Source organism: Nycticebus coucang, chromosome 13 (assembly GCF_027406575.1).
Source record: "Nycticebus coucang isolate mNycCou1 chromosome 13, mNycCou1.pri, whole genome shotgun sequence".
NCBI classification, from domain to species: domain Eukaryota; kingdom Metazoa; phylum Chordata; class Mammalia; order Primates; family Lorisidae; genus Nycticebus; species Nycticebus coucang.
The window spans coordinates 54,043,671-54,062,546 of record NC_069792.1 but is presented as its reverse complement, the minus strand read 5'-3'; the positions used below and the strand labels follow the sequence as shown (position 1 = coordinate 54,062,546).

The following is an 18,876-nucleotide window of genomic DNA, read 5'->3' as shown; positions in this document are numbered from 1 at the left end:
GGCCAACTTGCCCCTGCTGCAGCGTGAGCTCCTCCACTGCGCAAGACTGGCCAAACAGAACCCTGCCCAGTACCTCGCCCAGCATGAACAGCTGCTTCTGGATGCCAGCACCACCTCACCTGTTGACTCCTCAGAGCTGCTTCTCGATGTGAACGAAAACGGGAAGAGGCGCACTCCAGACAGGTGAGAGGGAGGACGACCCTGGATGTGGCAGAACCTTTCCTCAGACTCCAGGAAACGTGGCATGAGGACACGTCTGTGTTACATCTTAACTGCTGGCCTGCGTCTCCAGCAGGATGGCAGTAAGCCAGCATGGCCGTCTTGAGATTCTTGTCCTGGCCTGGTATTTTACAGAGTTTTTGAATCTCTGGCCTGTGTCAGTTTAGCGTTTTTTGCAGGTTAAACTTTGCTGCTTGTGATATTAAAGCTAAAAGGTGAAGGTGAATGATTTTCAAGTGTTGCAAGTACCACTGATGATACTTAGACACACGTCAGTATTGAAATTCTCATTTATTACATAATTCAATCTAACTTCATGTTTTACATGATGGTTTTGAAAGCTGGTCTTGGTGCCTTTTTCAATAAACATAGTACAGCAGCCATATGTTCTATATGAACTAAAAGAAATTTTCTGGGAATTTAGGTAAACTGCATGAGTATAAGAGTACATAATATAGTGAATAGATGGTATTTTTGCTGAAAATTTTATTTATCGGTTACTATGTATTCTGTCAGGTATTCCTCTCTTCTGAGAATTCTAAAAAGTATAAAATGAAGCTTCCCTCCATTAAACCTTGCAGAGTAGTTTTGAAAAAGGCATACACATGAAACTTCCCATGTACCTCAATTAAAATCATTTTCATGACTATTTCATCCTCATATGTAATTATTTCCTGATATGAGAATGCAAAATCTGATTTTGCATAGTATTTGTGAGCTATGGAGAAGTTTAAAATGAAGCTATATTCTAAAGCTTGCCTCTCATATGCTTTTTTTCTTTCTCTCGTTATCCATTCTCTTTCTGCATTTCCTCAGGCACGGGTGGAATAGCCTTTGAGAGGTTAATGCTCTGGCACAGTTATGTTCCAGATTCATAGGAGCTTAAGATCTTTGGAGCTGTTCAGAGACATCTATCTGTTTCTGACTTAGCTGCCCTTAAATATATTAGCTGCTTTGCAAATCAGAATGTTAGTAAAAGTCAGACAGTTTACAAGCAGTTATTACCTAATCTGCTATTAAGCAGTTTTTAATGCTGCAATCTCTGGAATTTTTTCCTTCTTGACATAGAACCTCTTAGTAGTTTAAAATTCCTAAAGCAAAAGGTTAAATATTAGTCTACTTTGTTGATTCACGTCTATATAAAACCTGCCAATAAACCCTACTTTCTTATTCTTGCAAATTGTATTTTCTTGGTCATAGTTAAAAAATGAATAAAGCCTTTAGTACTTTTAGCTTTTAAAGGGAGCTGCTTAATCCAGGTGCCTGCATGGTGTGTCCACATGACCCTGAAAGAGGCTGCCCAGGGATTTAGATGTGACTTCCTGTCTGATATGAACCCATTTACCCTGCAAGAAATAAGTACTACACACAGGTATTAAGATATTTCAGCTTCATGTTTCCAGGCTAACATGATAAAAGAATTAGGGAGAAAAAAACGTATCGTGGGTAGTTGGGGTGTAGGACTATAACAGGAAATGGTTAGATAACTAGGAAAAAAATGTAAAGATAATTCTACAGGCAAAATCGAGCATGGGCATGACCTCTTCTGGAATTCTTAACTGCTAAAAAACCCATAGCAGGGAATATTAAAACTTGGTTCATTTCTTCCTCTGTACTCCCCATCATTTTCCCACTCGCTCTTTCCTGTTTGATTTCTGCATGTATCATGACTTTAGACTTTCCTTGCACAGACCTGATGTCAGCACAGAGGAATATGTTAAAACCGATGTGAAAGCGTCATACTGTGTCCCCAAGATGCCCAGCATTCTTGGTGCGGTTTAGCTGGGTGTAGGCACTTGTGCGTTCAGTCCAGTAGAACTCTCTCACAGAGGGGCTTCCGTCCCAGTCTCCTTTTGGCTATTCGTGACAATTGCCGGAGTTAGAATTCACATGGTTGATCTTTGGATGGAACATTCTTTTTCTAGTGGAACCCTAAAGTATACGTTGAAATGGAAAAATGGTAAATGGATTTCCTTACAGTTAGGAGGAAGGGTAATGAGAATATGTTGTGTAAATACATTTGTATCTTGTGGGAATTTGCTCGGAGCCAAGAAAATATGGGCCTCTGCGGTATATAGTTGTTGTTTTTTTTTTTTTTTGCATATATTTTCTGCATCTTGTTTGCATATGCATTTTCGTCTTCTTGAGTTATTTATCTGTACATCCAGATCTACTGTATGAAATTTTATAGAGTATAGAGCTGTCTGACAGCAGAGCTTTTTTTGTTTTACTGAGTGTTTTGTTGGTGCATATGGTCTGACACGGATGAGCAGCCACGGTGAGATTTTGGAGTCTATTAAACTGGCTCATTAAAAAGATCAATCTGTTTCTGTAATAACACTGGGAGCCATCAGTCACTAAAAGAGGGAAAAACTGACACCTGAGGAGAAAACACATTTTGGTAATTTGTTCATGACATGTCATGAACAAAAGAGCGCTCTATATTTTGTTTGCAACTTTAGGAGCTTAAATTGTGTGACAATCGCTGAGTTAATGTATTAAACAGTCATCACGTGTTTCAGGGATGGGATTTGGCAAATTGAACCTCTCATCCTCCAATATGACTGTCATTGATCGTGTTTTTTTCTTTTTTGTAATCTTATTGTTATTTACAGAGCAATGAATACTCCAGGGGAGTGTATGAAATCATTTCTTTTTCCTGTATGGAACATTGAATTGTTTCCTACTTTAAGAAGAGCTCCAGGGCGAGTACCTGAACCATTGTACTGAATTCATAGGTCTGTGGTAGAATATGATAGAGCCTGAATGAGAAAGAAGACAATTTTCATTTTAAAATTGTGCTATTTCCCCCCAAAATATTAGAGAATGCAATAGAAAATTCTGATTTCATTATTAAGACATAAAAGTTTATTATCTATAGTAGACCTTTATTCTTTTGCCATTCCATGATGGGAGATGCTGAAGAAGGGAATAAGAGCCATTTGTGGAGCCAATTAAATGGAGTGAACATTTTCACAAAAAAAAATAGAAGTTAAGAGCACCCTTTCCACCTGCTCACCACGATGGCTTATGAAGACACGAACACTTTCACATGGAGTGGGGAGGCAAGAGAACAGTTAAATAATGCTTCATTTCTCTGGGACTGCAGAAAAGATTAAAAAGAACTGTGTTAGGTTAATTACATTGCTGTTTTTCTTTTCTCATGGCTTTGATGTTATAGCTTTTTGATATAATTTGCCTTTAATATTGTGTTCTCACCTGTTACATTACTTTTCTGACTCAGAGGATTTTTCTTGTTTAAGAAACCAAACCAATAGCTGGGCGTTGTGGCGGGCACCTGTAGTCCCAGCTGCTCGGGAGGCTGAGGCAAGAGAATCGTGTAAGCCCAAGAGTTAGAGGTTGCTGTGAGCCGTGTGACGCCACGGCACTCTACCGAGGGCCATAAAGTGAGACTCTGTCTCTACAAAAAAAAAAAAAAAGAAACCAAACCAAACTGATTTTTGGTTTTATATAGGTAAAACTGTATTTTTCTGTTTTATTCCTTCTACACTCTCAAATGATTGCTGTTAAGTATCAATCTCCTCCTTATATAATCATCATTTGAATGTAATTATACTTTACATTACTCTCAATTTAATATGTTTAGACTGTTTTTGTTTGTTTTGAGATAGGGTCTTGCTCTGTTGCCCAGGCTAGAGTGCAGCAGCCTCGTGATAGCTGACTACAGCCTCAAACTCCTGGGCTCAAGCAATTTTCCTACCTCAGCCACCATGTGACTTTTATCACAAAAGCTATGCAGTTGGATTAATATGAATTTTCTCCTCCCCCAAGTATTTCCTCCTCCTTCAATAATTAAACATTTTTTAAAAATACTTGCTTGAAAATTTGGATTATACAATATGTCAGCTGGAAGGGAGCTTAAGAGTACAGCAGGCCCCCTTCTCTTTTGTACTTAAGTGAACTAAGGCCCAAAGAACTTGCTTAGAGTTGCAAAGCTTTTGAATCTGTCAGGTACAAAAATATATTTTATTTATTTATTTATTTATTTATTTATTTGGAATAATGAACGTTTATTACATGAACTAAGACAGGAAAGAGGAAGGCTTCTTGCCTGTAGCACAGTGGGCACGGCGCCAGCCATGTGCATGAAGGCTGGCGGGTCCCAACCCAGCAAATATATATTGTAATATGCAGAATTTAAATAAGAAAAGAGCAACTGAGAATTGAGTTGAAGTTTCCCCCCCTTACTATCCTTTATTTCTTTCTTTTGTATACTTACTTGCTCAAGCAGGTAAATGCCACAATTTAACATTCTGAGGTTTCATATACCTTTTTGATGATAGATGATCCATAGTCAGCCAGGTTTCCTGGCTTACTAAGTTAGAAAACATTGAAGGTTGGAAGGTCAGAAGCAGTCCTTTTGAAACCCTGTGGATGTATGTACAAGATTTATCATCACAGTACATACCCACCAATCCGAGTAGGTTAATTTTTCTTTTTCTGTAAAATGAATGGGATTTCACTATTTTTGTCTTTCTAAAAGAAAAGGTAAGTACACTTTACAAGGAATTGTAGAGTAAACTGACTATGCAAATAAGAATTAAATTTGTATAATCTGCATTCAGTAGTCTGTAGGAAAAAGTAGGGATTTTGTATTCATACACTCTTATTTTGCATTGTATCTTTTATGCATTCCTCAGCTGCAAGAAGTGACTAATCATCTCTGTAGAAATGATTTTGTAAACATTAGTCACATCAGTTGTGAAGACTTCTAGTGAAATAGCACGAAATTACATTTCTTTGTTGAAGAAAGAGCAGTGTCATAGAGGGCATTTTGGTCTCTCCACTTTCCAGCCTCAGCCTTAACTTGTTAGTCTGATGTCTTGCTGCTCCCTTAGTGTCTAACTCTGCTGAATGCTCTTCATGCTAAAGGCTGTGTTTGTTCCCACTGATGGTTTCTGCTCTCTTTCTAGTTCTATTATAATTTATTTACATTTCAATTTATTTATATTTCAGCCTAATTCAATATTTTAATGAAGGCGTCCCAATCATAAATAATATAATAATGGTTACTATTTACTGAGCACTTAGGATATGTCAGGCCCTATGCTAAATAATACACGAATTAATATATAGCACTTATTTCCTAACAGTTTTGTTGCATAGATTCAGAAAGGCTGGATGATGTTTCTGAAGTCACATGACTCGAAGGAGGCACTGATAGGTTTCAAACCCTAGGTTCTATGACTTAAACGCCCAGTTTCTTATAACTGTGATTCTATACCATCAGCCTCTGAATGCTCTACCTTTAAAACAAAGTGCTTTGATTAACTTATTGAATACCAGATATTTGTGAGGCTCTTTACATAGGATCTTCCCTGTAGTCCTCCCTAAGGTAATCCTCCTACTTTTTGCAGACCCTAACTGATGCTTTTAGAGCAGTGGTTCTCAACCTGTGGGTCGCAACCCAGAGGAACTGTATTAAAGGGCCGCGGCATTAGGAAGGTTGAAAACCACTGTCTTAGAGGGTTAAGCCTCTTGAGTTCCTATGGCCAGCAAATAGCAGAGCCCAAATTTGGGTCCAACTCCACGTGACTCCTTGCTCTTTGGAGTATATATTCTGGAGTAATCTTCTCTCCCTTTGAATTCCTCTACCACTTTTATATTGTTTTTGTGATATAATCCATACATAGATCCTGCATGAAAGTATAAAAGTCTGATTGCTCTACTTAAATTGTTTTTATGGTAAAGAATTTAATTTTCTCACAAAATCTTAATCTTATGGAGGGTTTGGGAGCATGTCTCACTCATCTTTGTATTTCCACTGAAGCTCAGAATGGTGCGTTACATATATTGGTACCTAAAGCAAAACACTATAAGCAGAAAACAGAAATACTACTTAAATAAATAAAATAATTCTAATTAAACTTAATTTGAAGTCACTTTAAGTATTACACTAAATGGTCCCCCCCCCCAGGAGTTTGATTGATTGATTGATTTGGTTTTTTAAAAAATGCATCTGGGGCAGCACCTTGTGGCTCAAGGAGTAGGATGCCAGCCCCATATGCCAGAGGTGGTGGGTTCAAACTCAGCCCCGGCCAAAAACTGCAAAAAAAAAAGCATCTGTGGCATAGAACAATAAAAATAGCCCTGAACAGCCCAGCAACCAATAGCTATGATTGGTTCATTGACCAGAAAAAAGTAGAGAGTTCCAGTCAGAATCAGAATGTACAGATGACAGATTATACTAGAAAGCATGGTTCCAAACAGCAGGAGGAGTAGAAATGAAATACTTTAGCAGTGGCAGATGAGGAAAGGCAGTGTAACTGCAGAGCGAGTGCAGCCCTGAGAGATGTGACAGAAGCATTCCATCTTCTTGCTGGTGGAGAGGAGGCTCAGATGACTCCTACAACCTGCATATTGCAATCCTCGAAGGTGTAGGCATCATATTTGTGTGTGTGGTGTAGCAAACATCCACCTGCCTCTTATTTACTTCTGACGGTATCAGCGCGTGGCTCAGAAAGTTCTCTCCCAGGTGGTTGTTCAGCGATGGAGACGTTCAAGGTGTTTCTTCCCATCTGGCCCGGTAGTGGTGCCGCTGTGGCATTCAGCTCTCTGTTCTTCTTCATCTGAATGTCCTACTTCCTCCAGAGCAAAAGCAAAACAGAAACTACTAAAGTGTCATGAAGAATTAGGCTTGATTTTCTTTTTAAGGAGGCAGGGGAATTTGTAATATATTTTATTTTGGATATATTATTCAATATCAATAAAAATGTATGATGCGAAATTTTTATCTAAACTCACCAATTTCCTAATGATTTCTGAAGAGACCTCTTACTGAATTATTTTGAAACTATGATGACAAGGGTGATTTTTCCCCATGATTCAATGTCTGGTCCTTCTGTGTAAATCTTAACAAACTGCATGTGTTCAAAAAGAGAAGGAAAGACGTGTTTGATGTTAAGTTGTTAATGTCTTTGCTCTTTTCATTGATAGAATTGTTACATCCTAAAATTGGATATAGGCTTCTAAAATATAAAAATAAAATAAAGAATAGAATAAATTCTCAATGCCTGATAATGTTAGATCTCAAAGGAATTTTAGATCCAGCATGTCTTACTTATGTTTCAAAGGGCTGTGGTACAGGGATGGAACACAGCTATTGAGACAAACAGCAGATAAATCTGGAAGGCTCCTGGCTCTGGGAGAGGCTGGCAGTGACGTGATAGGGCCAAGATAAAGTTAGTTGTTCAGGGGCAGGAAAAAGGGACTTATGTAGATATGTTCAAGAGAAAAGCAACAGAACTTGGATTTGGAGAAGAAAGTCATAGAGTGCCTGCCAGATTTCTACTTAGGTGACAAGGAACAAGGTGGTACAGGATGCATTAGAGAAAAATGCTGCTTTGGATTTGTGTGCAGATAAGTGAGCACTAGGGCATGTTGTCTGTTTGTAATAGGACTAAGATTAGAATTTTCTTCCTTCCATTCTAAGGTTTATTATGTTCTACCAATTTGCCACCCCCAGAACAGTTTTTATTGTGATATTTCCTTGATTTTATTTTTATTTTTGTAAATCTTGATCTAGGAAAGAAAAACCTTACATCTGCAAAAAATAGATTTTATCTTCTTATTCTATTTAATCATCATGATTTTTATTTTTTCATACTTCCCCAATTTTTTGAATGTTATTTTACACAGATGTTACTAGGGATTAACAATGCATCCTAGTCAGTCATGACTTTTTAAATATTCCACGTAGACTTTTTAAAAGATACTTGTTTTCCTTTCAAAATAGTTTGTTTATAATCTCTCTTATTGAGGACCTGGAAAAAAATAACAGCCTGAAGTGAGGTGAAGTGTGAATTAAGTTGTTTCTTAAGTTGTTCTTGTATTATTTCTTATTAGTCCCATTTTACTGGGCAGGAAACTGAAGTCAGAAAGTCAAATAATAGGAGGCCACACAACTGAGTCCTGGGCATCATCTGCCCTGAGGCTATCAGACCTTGAAAGACAAGGCATTGAGATCTGTATGGTAAAGTAGTTAAGATTATGTTCCAGAAAATGTCTCTTGGAGGTAGACACAATATCCTTGGGTAGATTTTTAAAATTTTTATAACTTTAATTCTCACAAATAATTCTTCCAAAGAAACTGAATGTTATCATGGAAAGAAAAAGTGTCTTCCAGAAATCTATGAAACATGACTTCCCGTTGGGATTTGGGTCATTTCAAGAGTATGCCAGTAAGGGAAAATGAAAAGTATTTGCTAGTTTTAGGTAATACACGTTGGAAAGGGCAACAAATAAAAATGCAAATATGGAATTCACCCAAGCAAGTGAGGTGTAGATGTAGACATTTCTAAGAAGCAGACAGACAAATATTAATTAAGTTATTTGAGTTACCTTTCTGGACATACATGGTACATCTCTTGAATAAGTAGACATGAATGATTCCAAGAAGTACAGGGAGACCCTTCATAGCTTTATCTCAATGGGCTATAAAAGTTTTAATTCTTCCCTGTTAAAATATAACTATCTCTGTGTAGTGATGAGATTTATTATTTTAACAGCTATCAGATGATGGGACATAGATATGAAAGCAAGGACCTGATAAAAGAGAAAACAGACTCAGAATTTAGCTTACTTCTCATCAGGGTATTATTGTCTTTGTTTTAACAACAAAAAAAGTAATAATAATAATTCTCTTTTTTCCCCATATAATTGGGTCATTGAAGTATTAGCAGTTATCAGAGTTCTATCTAAGGAGGAAGGTGAATAACATGTCTAACTATTTGATTATTGAAGAACTGTAAGAATTTTTTAAATTTTGTTTATTGGAGGTGGTCATAATCATTGAACAAGAAGAGACAAAACCAGTAACTTTGGGGTAGTTGGACCCAAACGAGTCCAAGATGTTTTGATTTTGCACTATAAGCTATAAATAATAAGTAGTTCCAAGCAAAGAACAAACACCTTGGCTAAGGTGGTTGACTTAGACATATACAGTGTGGCCTGTGTTTCCACCTGCATATCCGTAATGGTTAGATGTAAATATAGAATAACGAATTGTAGAGTTTGCAAAAGAGACCTCAGCTATCTTCTAGTCCAGTGGTTTTCAAACTTGATTTTAGCAGCATTTTTTCTTTAAAAATTGAATCTTAGGTGGAACCCCAGTTCTTAAAACAGATATTAATAAGTGGGTTCCTCTGGCCCCTTAAATCTTAATAATCTTGATTGTCTTGGAAGAAATTTCCTCATTACCTGCAGCATCCTTTTTTTTTTTTTTTTTTTTTTGGTTTTTGGCAGGGGCTAGGTTTGAAGCCACCCCCCGCCACCTCTGGCATATGGGACAAGCGCCCTACTCCTTGAGCCACAGGCACCGCCCCGCCTGCAGCATCCTTAAATACCCAAGACAGCACAGTCTGAAAACCACTGATCTAGTCCAACCCTTTCATTTTACAGATGAGCAAACTGAGGTCCAGAGAGGTTAAGTGACTTACCCAAAGTCACACAGCTAGTCGTGGAAGAGCCCAGGACTAGATCTCAGGTCTCTTGCTTCCCAGTCCAGTGCTCTTTCCACTACACCACACTGCCAGTAAGGTAGGTGCTGTGTTAGCATTATGTTCATAGCTATTAATAACCTTCAGTACTTTCTAACTAATTTATGCTGGCAATATGCATTAAATGTTTGTGTATTACTCTGAAATGTATAGTATCCTAGAAGATAAATCAATACCTAGAATGTTTCACTTTAAAAATTCTTTTAAAGCAATGCATTTAGGTACTGTCTGAGCTATTCTGGATATTTCAGTTTGATAGCAATGATCAATACGTATGGAGTCAGTATGCTTTAGTATAGAGACATACTTTGATGGGAGGAGCATTGAGACTTTTGGCCACCACTCCCACAGGGGCCATACCCTTCTGTCATTCCCAATGTTGGCCAGTCACCTGCCCAGAATAGTACATGCTTCTTAGCATGTGTTGGACCTGCATTTGCACATTAAACTCTGCAGACTTCCCCTCTGTTCTTTCTGTGCCTGTACCTTTGATCTCTAATGCCTTCATCCTTCTTAATCGGGTGTGTGTAAATTGTCACTGGGGCTTTACCCAAAACAGACATAAAGGACAGTTCATTGTGGAATGCTATTGTCCCGATAATCTCTGTTGTTGATTGGGTTCTGCTCAGATCCCTCCAGTCTTATCAGACAAAGACCCTCACTGCAGGCTAGGAGAGTAAAATAAGTGTCTTAAGGCCTCTGTCCCATTTTTTACCACCCTAAATGAAAAATACATGTGGCAATCCATAGCCCCTCTGAATTGGTAGAATTCTTATGAGAAAAATTCCCTAGGAAAATAGATGTCATCATTGGTCTAAGAATAAAGTGCTGGTCTGGTGAAGAGAGTCATTTGTCAAGTAAAGTAGTTTGGGAGCTGCGATTCTAGTCAAAATTGAATATGGTTTGTTCCTGTCTAATGGTATATAATGAGTTCAGTAAGCCAGAAAAGATTTCAGCCAGAAAGCATTTCTCGAGCTCTGCTTTTGTGTGAGAATCCAGGAACTGTGATTAGTTATCAAGTCTCGTTTATAGAATGCATTCCTTCAGAAAGCAAGTGCAAAGTTCTGGGCCTCGCAGGATGATGTGCAGTCAGGGTGCGCCCGTCCTACCTGTGCCCGATAACCGTGGACAGGGTTTGCCCATGTTCCGGGGGTGTGCTTCTTCAGCTTGTAGGGGGTTGACCTGGATCTTCCTTCTAGTCCCAGCTCCCTCCGTGTGACTGCTAATTATCTTAGTGACATAGGATAACGTTGGGCTCCCACACGCTGCATTGCTTACTGGATTAGCCAGTTTGATCCTCGCTTTCCAGAAGAGCTTCTGAAACTATGGAAATGTTCTCTGTCAGTGTAGTCCAGTACAGTTGCCACTAGCCACAGGTGGCTGTGAAACACCTGAAATATGGGTATTGCTACTGATGAACTAAAATTTAGGCTTCATTTAATTTTAACTAACTTAAAAAATTTTAATTTAAACAGCCATATGTGGCTAGTATATCGGACCACATATTAGATGTTCTCTGATGCAAAAATCAGATGCTAGGGGAATCAAGTACTCTTTTGGAAGAAAGTGTTATCTACAGAAGATGACTGAGTTTCCTTCTCTTCATGACTTAACCCCATGAGCTTGAGCTGAAAAGATGTTTGCAAGTTCAATGAGCAGCAAAGCATTTTCTCCTGGGTGCGGTCTTATGGTCATTTTCGTCTCAACATGGGTTTTAGTGAATTCCCGTATGTTTTTCGGGATACTGAATTTAGAAAGTTTCCGGGTATTATAAGCTCAAGTATGAGTGACTGAACTATGCTGGATTCTGAGTACTTGATGAAATAAACTCTTTTCCCCCTTTTTTTCAGAACCAAAGAAAATGGCTTTGACAGAGAGCCTTTGCACTCAGAACATCCAAGCAAGCGACCGTGCACTATTAGCCCAGGCCAGCGGTACAGTCCAAATAACGGCTTATCTTACCAGCCCAATGGCCTGCCTCACCCCACCCCACCTCCACCTCAGCATTACCGTCTGGATGATATGGCCATTGCCCACCACTACAGGGACTCCTATCGACACCCCGGCCACAGGGACCTCAGGGACAGAAACAGGCCTATGGGTAAGATTGAAAGCTCTGTTCATGTCTTACGGGATTCGATGCTTGAAGACTTGTGTTCTTACTTCTCCACTGAACTTGAGGCTTGAAATCTGTGATAGGAATGCAAATTATCTTCTTTCTTTCTATCTTCTTCTTTATGAGAAAACTTGATTGGTGTTAATATGTACTCCAACAGCTGTGCTCTCTCTTTTTACCACTTGCATTCTTTAAGACAGCAGACTAATTTTTTTTGAGGGAGAGCATCTGAGTTAATAATATAAAACTCTCCATTATGGTAACATGCAAAATGAATTTGTACCTTGGATTCTTTTTTAACATATGAGACTTCATATGCAGTCTTCCCACCGCTAATATATTTCAGTGTCAGTTTTTTTCTTTCATTAAATCTTTTATTTCAGATAACCTCAGAGTTCATTTTGATTTTTTTCAGCCTCCATGATTTCTTTCAGCCTCTGTGTTTCCAAAGTATGATATGGGATTCTAACTGTGCCTTAAGTTGACAGATGTTGCTTAGAAGAATGATTTGGTATCATTTTATTTTCTCAAAAATGTCAATGATTAAAGTTAGTATTGACATATGTGGGTCAAGTACCAGAATATTGAAGAAGTGAATTTGGGCAAATGTGTATTCTATCTGCCTGTGTTCATTCCTTCTTTGCATAAAACTATTTATTGAAAATAGAGCACTTAGGAGACATTGCCTTCTAAAGAATAAATGTCTACCATGACAAATGGGAGGGAAGATGGGCCAGGTAAGTTTTAATGAATGCCCAGTGGCTGAGGTGAGGTACCTTGTGTGAGTAAGTGCACTTTTGCTAGGACACCTCCATTTCCTAATTTTTGGTGAGAGCAAACTGAGGATAGCGAGCAGTCTCTTTCTTTTTCTATATCCTATATCCATACCACCTATCAGCAAAACTTTTTCTCCTGCACACTTAGTTGCTGGCAAACCTCCTGCAGGGGGTGATTTGGTAGATAGGACACTGGGAAGAAGAAGGGGTGACATCTAGGTGGAAAACCAGAAAACATTGCTGGGGATTTAGAACTCTGAAAATGCAGCCAACCAGCTCATCACGGCTTGGTTAGTGGTGATTCTGTTCGTTTTTTTAGCCCCTGGCAGAGATGCCCTGATAATGCAGAATTTTACCTTAGAATTCTAGCCGGCAAGCTGGGAATGCCTGATGTGAGGTCTTTTTGCCCTTCTGCAAACCCTCCAAATGTTTAGAAAGTAGAAAGGGAGAGTCAGGGTGAAGGGAGAGGCAATTGAAGCTTTGGTTGTAAGACAGTAAATTAGCAGTTCTGGTTCCCCACAACAGTGATTTCTGCATTTATATAGTATGTCAGACAAATGGCTAAGCATATTATTTGTGCTTTCTTAATAGCCAATCTGTCTAATATTCTCTCAGGTACCATTTTTGAAGCACTTTCAGAAGTGATTATGTTATTTCTCAGTCTAAAGTGATATTTTGACCCCAAAATCAAATGTGATAACAGTCCCCTTCTACACAAAAGCCTTACCATTTATTTATGCCTTGAGGACTGAAAACTATCATTGCACGTTTTTTAACAGCAGTAAAGTCATCAGGTCACTGCAAGACCAGTTCAAAAGATGCCTTTTTTGTAGGTGCTAGGAAATGGCCTATTCCTTAGGCAGCAGATGCTATTTTATGAAATATTAGTGCCAGTGCACTATATAATAATCAGCAAGGAAGTAATTATGCTTATGTGGAATGATTATGTTTTTATCAAGTAATGTAAAATATTCCTTCACGAATTATATCTGTATCCATTGGTTTTATGTGATTTTCATCAGACCGTGTTCCTTACCTTTTAATTATATTAGCTTATAAAACTAATAGTGCTAATCTCCATAAATATGCGCAGCTACTAAACCATCCCTGAAGTCTGGCAGAGTTTAGTGTGTGTTAATGTAAAATAAAATCTTGATGTATGAGTAACAAATTATGGTGTTACATCAGGCTGCCATTTTGAGAATGTAAAAATTGTCATGAAGGAATACTTAGCCTAGTACGATTTATGCGTGCCTATTACATATAGGGGCATATACGCACTAGAATTCTTTAGTAAAAAAAGAACTTATATAAGCATCATCAGTTTAGAAGTAACCTTAGAGTTTTAGCCTACTTAGTTTAAATGTTCTAGCACATAAGAACCAGTTAAGACTCAAAGTTAGTGTCAGTTTTCCACATGTGGAAATGTGACCTTTGATGACTATGGGCGATTTTCCCCTAGGACATCCCTATGGCTGTAAATAAAAATTATGGAGTATGGAATATTTAAGTATCTGAAATAGAGACATCAGTAACTGTAAAATTTTGTTTTATATCTTTGTTTTTTTAACAATCCATTCTAACAAATCACTTTCAGTGTTCAAGAGCAGCAGACACATCCTTTATTTTTTCAGCAAGAACTTGAGCTCAAGTATGTTTCTAATGCACTCATTATTTAAAAAATGAGATGGAGCTTAGCACTGTTTGACAAATGCTGGCATCCCATTAGTCACAGACATCCTGTTGCTTGTTAATATTATTCCAAGTGTTAAAAGCTTGTATCATTGATTTAGGCTGCTGAAATTTTGAAACTTGAGACCTCCGGAGTTTGTGTCATTAAAGGCAAATATTCAAATGCCTCTATCATGAAAATCACTGTCACATTTATATCCTTATCACTCTCTGGGTTTCTGTGCTGACTAATTTTAATGGTAATGCTTTTCTCCTAAAACACAGGCAACAAATAAGTCAACAGAATTACATATTTGCAAACATTTCAACTTGAAATAATCACAACAGAGTAGTAACTAAATATTACTTTTCACCAATGTCTTTTCTAACATGCAAATTAGTAAAAGATTTTTCACTTTTACTTTTTTACCAATAGGTGGCATTGATAATTTTAACTTTTTTTTTTTTTTTTGTAGAGACAGAGTCTCACTTTATGGCCCTCAGTAGAGTGCTGTGGCATCACACAGCTCACAGCAACCTCCAACTCCTGGGCTTACGCGATTCTCTTGCCTCAGCCTCCCGAGTAGCTGGGACTACAGGTTTCTCTGATCAGAACCTTCCCTCCTATCTTTTTAGTGAGACACATATACTTTGTATTTTTACGAGCATTCCAGTCACTTTCATTGGTGTTGATGCTCACTTGATAAACATTGTCATGTAACTTTTTCATAATAATATCTTAACTGTGATGCTACAGAGCATTAATACTTATAGATTCCAAATAAGGCTTGGATTTATGATATATGCCAATTTATATCTGCTAGGTTAATTTTTTTAGTAAAGGATGCCCAGTTTTAAATGTTTTATTATTTATTTTTGATGAATGAATATATGTAGACTCATGCAAGCCCTCTCTTTATAGTTTGATTTTTCCATGGAAGTACATGTATTAGGATTGTATTTATTTATATGATGTTAAAATGTGAAAAAAAAAAATTAGCATGCTAGTTTTGGAAACACCTATCCATGCTCATGGAAAACAACTTAGGCTGTCCTTATTTTTAATGCAGGACAGCTATATTTTGAAACTACCTAATATCTACTTGTGGTCTCTTGTATTTATTAAGTGTTAGAATATAGTTTTTCTAAGACATGTTATATGAGTAACTACTTCCGGACTTAATGTTATTTAATGCTGCATTTTCTATGTGATATGAAGGATTCTGACCAGATGATACCTAAAGTTAATTCTAGCCCTAACATTTTATCATTTTATGAGGAACTCATTAAGTAATCTGAATCTAAGTATTAATCCTGTCTCCATTCAAAATCAAATACATATATTTTCACATCATTGAGTTTACCCACATGGTTCTTGGTATGTGCCTGTGTGCATATGGATTGTGTACTGAATGCTTTAAGGTGACTGAGCCACCTTTTCTATGTTTGTAGGGTTGCATGGCACACGTCAAGAAGAAATGATTGATCACAGACTAACAGACAGAGAATGGGCAGAAGAATGGAAACATCTTGACCATGTAAGACATCAGTAATCACTTAGGTTAAAAAATGTTTTGAAAACAGCCAGAGTGAGGTTATGTGATAAAATAAAAGCTTGCTGATGCTTTGAAAGTATTGTGTCTCCTACTCTCCTTGAAAAGAATAACAAGTGAGAATGTGTGGAACAGAATGTAGGATTTGATTTCTGAATTGATATGAAAGCCCCTTAAGAGAAATGTTTAGATCTTGGAAGGGAATTTTCAAAGCCAGATTAGTGACTACTGTTTAACTCTGTAAAGGTCATTTAGTTTATCAAATAATGGGATTGGTATTTGCAGACGTGGATACCGGCTGTAATGCCTTCAGGTGAAATCTCTCTGTCATGACTCATGTTCATACATCCTACTTTTCTTCCTATCCCATTGAATTTTCTCATCTGATGGGTCCAAATTTCAAATCCAGCCATTGAAAATATTAGACTGAAGCCTTCACAATGAAATTGCATCTTTCTTTGCCTTGAAATAGTTCCCCTCTTCACCAGAGTCTTTACTTTGTGATGATTTGTGTGATTTTTCCCTCTCGTCCTGTTTCTTACATAGCTGTTAAACTGCATAATGGACATGGTAGAAAAAACAAGGCGATCTCTCACCGTACTAAGGCGATGTCAGGAAGCGGACCGAGAGGAACTGAATTACTGGATCCGGCGGTACAGTGACGCCGAGGACTTAAAAAAAGGTGGCAGCAGTAGCAGCAGCCACTCCAGGCAGCAGAGTCCTGTCAACCCAGACCCAGTTGCATTAGGTACCTTTTTTTGTTCAGATAAGCATCTTGAGCAAATGTTTATTTTTTATGCTATTAATCTTGACTTTATTTTTAACTTGTCTTTTATAAAAATAAAAGATGTGCAGGGTATTTTAGGAGAATAACCATTTACATACCTTCATCATGTCTTATCTGTTTATCAGGAAAGTGGGCAGATTGGCATACAAAGAAATGGTCACAAAACTTAAATTCCTTTTCCAGGTGAATGTATTGAACTCAATGATAGACTTTCAAAACTGAACTAGAATTTTGTGTATATAACAAAAATGTATGCTCCTCCATTGGACAGCTGTTTGGACTCTGCCTCATACTGGCAAAAACACAATCTCAAAGAATGGGCTCAGGGCTTGGGCACTTCTAACAAAGTCTCTAGCGGATTCTTCCACTGCACACAAGGATGCATGTTTTGTAATTACTAATTCAAGAAACAGTCTCTATGACAATCTTTTTTGGTAGCTGTAGCTTACATTTGCAAACAGCACTTTTCCTGAAAACCTCTCAAGGAAGACAAACCTGAAAGTGATATAATTTGCCTGCTGTTCCTTAAAAATTAATGATAACATTGTAGCTCCTTCCTGTGATTTGATCTTAACTTAAGTTGATTAATCATGATTTTATTCCAGTCATATAATAGGACTGTTAATATAGCTATGCCTTCAAAACCGAATGATATTAGGTAACTATATTTAGTATTAATTTTTGGGAATTGTTGGAGTTATAAATAGAATATAATTTCAAAGATGTTGAAAGAAATCTTCAACATGAAAGAATTATTGTGTGGCCTGTGGACTTTTACTAAACTTAGTGAAGATGGGTCTGTATTGATCTCAGCTCCCTCAAATTCTCTTAAGGGTTTAACCCCATACTTTTCAGCTAAATCAAATTAGAGTACAATTCATGCTACAAAACAAAACTAATTATACACGTGCAAATTAAGCTCATGACTTTGGCTTCATTAGCACCATGGTTTATCATCAATTTTTTTTAACTTGATGTATCTTATCTATTGATCACATTATCTTTTTGATTAGTTATTCCTAGCCAATGCAGTTTCCTCTGCAGTTAGGTTTGTGACCTGCTAATCCCCGGATGCTGAATGCTTATTATCATAATTAGTATCAAACAAAGGAAGATTCCAAGTCACTTAATTTACCCAGCAGGCATTATTCTAAAGCATATTTTAAAGACAAATATATATTTGTCAGTTTGCATTAAAACAAGCAGTGAAAACAGAATTAAATTTGATTTGAACCCGTATTTGTCTAAACCAGGGGTCCTCAAACTTTTTAAACAAGGGATCAGTTCACTGTTGGAGGGCCGGACAGACCGTTGGAGGGCCGGACTATAGTTTTTTTTAAAAAAAAAAACTATGAACAAATTCCTATGCACACTGCACATATCTTATTTTGAAGTAAAAAAACAAAACTTGAACAAATACAATCACACCGCCGCATTGGCTCGCAGGCCATGGTTTGAGGACCCCTGGAGAACAGAGTAGAATACACATCATGTTTTTTTAACTTCCTTACTATGAACAAAAATAAATCATGAGAAATTTGCTCAGGACAAGTAAAGGGATATTTGTAACCATCCAGTGTAGGCAGAAAACCAAAAGCCTTTATGTAAGTAAAACTTTGAGAGTAAAAATAGCCAGTTTGGTTTGCTCTATTGGACACATTCATTGAGTCAGTACTTATTTATGGGGTGTCTACTCTGTGCCAGGCACTGCGCTAGGCACTGTAATGAAGGAAAAAGATTCTAAATTCCTTCTCTTGAGGACCTTTGGGTCTAGGGGAAGAGATAGGCGAGGAAAAGGCTAGTGTGATGGGCACAGGTAGCCATCTCTATTCAATCGTTTAAACTGGTGGGATTGCTATTATCTGGCACCGTTGTAAAAGAAGCATTTCAGAAATTGATCAGACTTCATACCATAAGTAAATTATCAAGAGCACATAGAACATGGGCCATTTAGAATATAGTCACCTCTATGAACACAGATTCTAGTGATGCCAGTGTGTATTATGTTCTCCAGGAAAAGAGGTTCAGTTTCCCTATTATGTAACCAAAAGAATAAACTTGGTTTTTAAAAGCTCCTGCTTAGAATGTACAAATTAAACTACTATTAGTGATGTTCAGTGAATTTATATTTTTGGTAAACCTGAGATGTTCCTTTGGATTTAAGCTTTTGCAGGTTGTATTATTCAAAGGCTACAAATATTGCTTTCTTTAGACTCTTTTAAAACATCATTTTATT

At 37.5% G+C, this 18,876-nt stretch overlaps 1 protein-coding gene across 2 annotated transcripts in view; it reads left to right on the top strand.

Annotated features, from left to right (window-relative positions):
• Positions 1-18,876, top strand: part of RUNX1T1 (RUNX1 partner transcriptional co-repressor 1) — a 143,110-nt gene that overhangs the window by 92,328 nt on the left and 31,906 nt on the right. For both annotated transcript variants that reach the window (XM_053558978.1, XM_053558977.1), the window contains 4 exons: positions 2-183; positions 11,588-11,838; positions 15,753-15,838; positions 16,400-16,601. In XM_053558978.1, the coding sequence (XP_053414953.1) occupies positions 2-183; positions 11,588-11,838; positions 15,753-15,838; positions 16,400-16,601 (721 nt within the window). The remainder of the gene's footprint in view (position 1; positions 184-11,587; positions 11,839-15,752; positions 15,839-16,399; positions 16,602-18,876) is intronic.